This window comes from Theropithecus gelada, chromosome 1 (genome assembly GCF_003255815.1).
Source record: "Theropithecus gelada isolate Dixy chromosome 1, Tgel_1.0, whole genome shotgun sequence".
Lineage (NCBI taxonomy): Eukaryota > Metazoa > Chordata > Mammalia > Primates > Cercopithecidae > Theropithecus > Theropithecus gelada.
Genome location: NC_037668.1, coordinates 209001255 through 209007254, shown reverse-complemented (window position 1 = coordinate 209007254; position 6000 = coordinate 209001255). Strand labels below are relative to the sequence as shown.

General features: G+C 38.6%; 1 protein-coding gene across 4 annotated transcripts in view; it reads left to right on the top strand.

Annotated features, from left to right (window-relative positions):
- Nucleotides 1-6000, top strand: part of ARID4B (AT-rich interaction domain 4B) — a 164536-nt gene that overhangs the window by 89958 nt on the left and 68578 nt on the right. For all 4 annotated transcript variants that reach the window (XR_003116162.1, XM_025361430.1, XM_025361440.1 and 1 more), the window contains exon 9: nucleotides 4759-4838. Coding sequence is in view for 3 of the 4 variants with exons in the window: in XM_025361430.1 (XP_025217215.1) it covers nucleotides 4759-4838 (80 nt within the window). In the remaining variant the exon portion in view is untranslated. The remainder of the gene's footprint in view (nucleotides 1-4758; nucleotides 4839-6000) is intronic.

The following is a 6000-nucleotide window of genomic DNA, read 5'->3' as shown; positions in this document are numbered from 1 at the left end:
CCCCGTCTAAAAAAAAAAAAAAAAAAAAAAAAGAATTATCTTGGCTGGGGTGCGGTAGCTGACACCTGTAATCCTAGCACTTTGGGAGGCCACAGTGGGCAGATCCCCTGAGGTCAGGGTTCGAGACCAGCCTGGCCAACAGGGAAAACCCCGTCTCTACTAAAAATACAAAAAAATTAGCTGGATGTGGTGGTACATGCCTGTAATCCCAGCTACTCAGGAGGCTGAGGCAGGAGAATTGCTTGAACCCAGGAGGTGGAGGTTGCAGTGAGCCAAGATCACGCCACTGCACTCCAGTGTGGGCGACAGAGCAAGACTCCCTTTCAAAAAAAAAAGAAAAGAAACAAAGAAAGAATTATCTTGAACTCTTTAAAATTTTGATATGTCTGAATTGTCCTATGATGATTTTATCTGAAGACTATTGAGTCATTTGTATTAAACAGTGAGATCCACTTTTTTGTTTTTCGTGGAGACAGAGGCTTACTCCGTTACCCAGGTTAGAGTGCAGTGGTGCGATCCTGGCTCACTGCGGCCTTGACCTCCTGGGCTCAAGCAGTTCTCCCACCTCAGCCTCCTGAGTAGCTCACACTACAGGTGGAGACCACCACACCTGGCTAATTTTTAAATACTTTGTAAATACGAGGTCTCCCTATGCTGCCTAGGCTAATCTTGAACTCCTGGATTCAAGTGACCCTCCCACCTTGGCCTCTCAGAGTGCTAGAATTACAGATGGTGGCTACTGAGGCCAGCCCGCATCTTTTACAAATATGTCCTCCCCCAACTTCATATTTAATAAGCTATAAACTTAAGATCCACTGATAAACAAAAGACACTTTGAAAGTACTGTTCTCCTTTTGTCTGACAACTAATTTGTTCTCAAATATCGAGAGACAGAATGGGTCACAAATTATTCTCTGTCTCTGTTTTGTATGTTCTCACTTCCTTACTACAAATAATTAGCCAAATTATCCTCTAATGCTTTTTTCCCTTCTGTTAATGACATTTAATAAAATTTTTATGTTCTCAAGACTAACAGATACTTGTTAAGTATGCATTTATCATATACCAAGTTCTGTTCAAAATATTTTACCAGAATAGACTCATTTAGTGGTGTAGAGGTTTTTTGTTCTTGTGATCAATAAACTTTTCTTTTTTTTTTTCTTTTGAGATGGAGTTTCTTTCTTGTTGTCCAGGCTAGAGTGCAATGGCGCAATCTCGGCTCACTGCAACCTCTGCCTCCCAGGTTCAAGTGGTTCTCCAGCCTCAGCCTTCCTGAGTAGCTGGTATTACAAGCCACCACGCCTGGCTAATTTTGTATTTTTAGTAGAGACGGGGTTTCTCCAGGTTGGTCAGGCTTGTCTCCAACTCCTGACCTCAGGTGATCTGCCCGCCTCAGCTTCCCAAAGTGTTGGGATTACACGCGTGAGCCACAGCGCCCGGTGATGATTAATAAACTTTTCTCAACAATTTGTGGTTGAGAATCTGCTAACTCTTTATTCTCATTCTCTCATTTTCCTGCTCATTGACTAACAATTGCAGAAACTTAGAAATGGGATTAAAACACTATTCTTTGTTTATATGTATTTGTATGAAAACTTATGTCCATAATATATATAAACTCTTTTGTATATTTGTAGTTTTTATGCTAAACTAGGTAACCATGTTCTCAGATGAAAAAGAAACAGAACTATCTTTGTTTGTACTGTTTTCTACTTGTGATGTCCATTTACCCTTTTTAGTGAACATGTTTTATTTCTTTATCTCCACTGCTTAGTTCAGTGTTGGGCACAAATTAAGTATCCAGTAAATGTCAGCTCTTGTAGTGATAATGAAAAATGAGGACAATTATTTGTTTTAATAAATATAAATATTTTATTATACCTTTGTACCTTCGTGTGTATCCATCCAACATTCAGTGGATACCTGTATGTACGGGGAGTGTGCTAGCACTTATTATGAAATAGGTATTATTATTTATCCCCATTTGGAGATAAGGAAACTGAGTATTAGCAGAGTTAAGTAAGTTGCCACTTTGGGTTAATTATTAAGCTGAAAAAAAGCGTCTGTGTATGCAATTATTTATTTCTTCCTAAAGCCCTAGGATTCTTTGTGAGAATTTCTTTTGAAAGTATGTTTTAAGGCCAGCTGCGGTGGCTCACACCTGCAGTCCCAGCACTTTGGGAGACCGAGGCAGGCAGATCACCTGAGGTCAGGAGTTCAAGACCAGCCTGGCCAACATAATGAAACCCCTTCTCTACTAAAAATACAAAAATTTGCAGGGCATGGTGGCACGTGCTTGTAGTCCCTGCTACTTTGGAGGCTGAGGCAGGAGAATCGCTTGAACCTGGGAGGCAGAGGCTGCAGTGATCTGAGATCACACTACTGCATTCCAACCTGGGTGACAGAGCAAGTTTTATATTTTATAAAACTGTTTTGCGGGCCAGGTGCGGCAGCTCACGCCTGTAATCCCAGCACTTTGGGAGGCCGAGGCAGGCTGATCACTTGATGTCAGGAGTTCGAGACCAGCCTGGCAAATATGGTGAAACCCTGTCTTTACTAAAGTACAAAAATTAGCCGAGCATGGTGGCGGGCACCTGTAATCCCAGCTACTTGGGAGGCTGAGGCAGGAGAATTGCTTGAACATGGGAGGTGGAGGTTGCAGTGAGCTGAGACCATGCCATAGCACTCCGGCCTAAGTGACAGCAAGACCCCATCTCAAACACACACACACACACACACACACAACTGTTTTCTAAGTCTTTTTCTCATTAGGAACATTAAATTTTTTAATGTTAGTATTTTGTGTTATTACTTTAAGCTTCTCACACCATAATCACTAAATAATTTCTTTGATGAAAATAAAAATATCTAAGGATTTTTAATATTGAAAGGTTAATAATCTGTTTAGTCAACTATTTCATTTTTGTTTTTAAATTCTTAGAATTATTGATGTATGTTATCCCCTCTCAAAATTGAGATCCATTGGACAGTGATGGATAATTTTTGGTAACTAGACTGAAAAATTATGTTCTAAATTGACCAATCTTGATATAATCACAAAATAATATTTGTGTTTCTAATTTTTAAATTATTTTTATAAATCGAGTAAATTCAAAGTGTTTTAATAACATCCTAAGAAAATAGTTAACTGGGTTTGGTGGCCTGTGCCTATAGTCCCAGCTACTTGGGAGACTGAGGTGGGAGGATCGATTGAACCCTGGGAGGTTGAGTTTGCATTGAGTCGTGATCATGCCACTGCACAGAGTGAGACCTTGTCTCCAAAAAAAAAAGAAAAAGAAAAAGGAAACAACTGCATAGTCCCAGGAACATTTTATAAATAACTACCATGCACTGAGTATTTACCCTGACTAGGACTGTGCTGAGCTTATTAATACAAGTAGTATTGTTTAATCCTAACTGAGACTTATTCTCCAGTCTCAATTTTTTATTTTATTATCCAATTTCATTTTAAGAGGGGGAAATCTTAGATTCCATGGCTGATGCAGTTCTGCTTTTCAGTTTTTTTCACCAAGTTCTCCACTTCTAATCACCCTTTCAAGCTGTAATTCAGGATTCAGAATGTGTCGCTGTATTTTCTTTAGGGTGATCTCATCCCCTTTTAAAGCTTCACTTGCAGAGATAACAAAGAGATAATCAAAGTGACCAAGAAAATAACATACATGAGTGAATGGGATAAAATGCGTGTTGTCATTCCTGTGGTAGAACTGGACAGTGAGCCCACTTACTCATACACCAGTGTCATCACTGGCCAAAGCTATCACATGTGCAGTTTTCAAAATCCTTAGCTCATCAGAGAAAAGTAATGAGTGGATTTGGCTCACAAGCCCCAAGTTTTAGACCCTGATATTCAGTCTGTGGACTCTCAAATTAATATCCTTGAGTCCAGTCCTCTGTGCTCTGCTCCAGACCTGATTTTTCTGTTCACTATCTTCATTTGGATGTCTTTTAGCCACCTAAAACTTAATAGTCCCAAAACTCCTCTTCTTATCCCTTCCCTCTTGCACAAACTTGGCCCTTTTTTGTTGTTTTTCTTTCACAGTGAATAACCCTATCATCTACCTATTTGCGCAAGGCAGAAAACTAAGTGTCCTCTTCTTGTTCATCTTTCTACTTCCCTTATTATCTTGGATATTTCTCATCCCTTTAATTTCCCATTGCCACCACTTTACATCCAAGCCACTACCTCTCACTCAGATGATCACAATAGCTTAGTCTCTTTGCACAGTTGCCTTTGCATGGTCCATTTTCTTCATAGCAGCCAAAGTAGATTTTTAAAAGGAAAATCTATTATGACATTGTCTGGTTTCAGATTCTTTCAACAAAGATGTTAGATGTTATCCTAAGAATTAATATGGCCTACAAGGCTCTGGAAATTCTGGACCATTGTTTTTCTCTTAGCCATGATGTATCCCTTCAGATAAGGATCTAGCTCTATCTTTTTTCTATTTCTGACTAGAACTTTGTCCACAGCTTCATCCTAGTCATAGCTGTACTTTTGCTTTCAATGCCATGTCTATGCCAAAAAAAAAAATCTAGATTATCCAGGCAGCTGGAAGGATGTAGGATACCAATTTAAAATTACTTGTGTGTGCTCCCATATGTGTGTACCTGTTTACCCTCAAACTAAAATTAGTTTTTCAACTTCAAGCTTACACTTTTTAAAAGGATTTAAATAGTAGGTACTTACGTAACTATGAGTTCTTTTAGTTATAATAGCTTCACCCTTTTTCTTAAAAGGTGGTTTGTCCTGATTGTAGTGATGAGATTGCTGTAAAAAAGGACAATATTCTTGTTCGATCTTTCAAAGATGGAAAATTGTAAGTATAATTTACTTGGTTTGAAAAACCAGTTTATAAATATATGCTGTTATTTTAAATTAGGATGTTAAATGATTGATTAGTTACCTTAGGCTTTTATTTTTTATCATATAGAATGTTTCAGAGTGACTGTTCTTCATATTATCTTAATGTGTTGTTGTCTTGTAGTATGTTTTTCCTTGCTCATTTTGGTAATCTTTTCCAAACTAGACACTCAGTACTGTCTAATTTGTCAACATTTGTCCACATAATCGCTGGTTATTTGAGGCAGATTTGCGATATCTAGCATATTTATTACTTTATTGATTTTTTTGTTTTGTTTTGTTTTTTTGAGACGGAGTCTCACTCTGACACCTAGGCTGGAGTGCAGTGGTGCAATTTCCACTCACTGCAACCTCCGCCTCCTGGGTTCAAGCTATTCTCCTGCCTCAGCCTCCTGAGTAACTGGGACTACAGGCGCATGCCACCACACCTGGCTAATTTTTATGTTTTTAGTAGAGATGGGGTTTCACTGTATTGTCCAGGCTGGTCTCGAACTCCTGACCTCGTGATCTGCCCACCTCAGCCTCCCAAAGTGCTGGGATTATAGGCGTGAGCCATCGCGCCCGGCCTATTGATGTATTTATTGACATTATTTCCTTAGGGTTTGTTCTTGATGGTCTAATTAGGAATTTCTGATTCTTCTACTAGTTATGTCTAATGGTTGTAGTGATACCTGTTAGATAATATTCAACTTTTTCAGTAGTCTGAGGATTAAAATGGGTTACTTGTATATGGATGGTAAGGGTTAAAAAAATGATTTATTTTTCTTTAAGAATTATATGACTAGAGAAGCCAGATATTTTATACAGAATTATATTGGGTGTAAATACCTTGAAAAGGTCATTATGTTTTAAGATTTGGTGTTTGAATTTTCAAGTTCAGGAAAGGTATTTTTATCTTTAATTAATTAATTTTATTTATTTATTTATTTTTTTGGTGAGGGTCTTACTCTTTCACCCAGGCTGGAGTGTAGTGACATGATCACGGCTCACTGCAGCCATGACCCTTTGGGCTCAGGTGATCCTTCACCTCAACTTCTCTTGAGTAGCTGGGACTACACCTGGCTATTTTTGTATTTTTTTGTAGTGATAGGGTTTCACCATGTTGGCTAGGCTGGTCT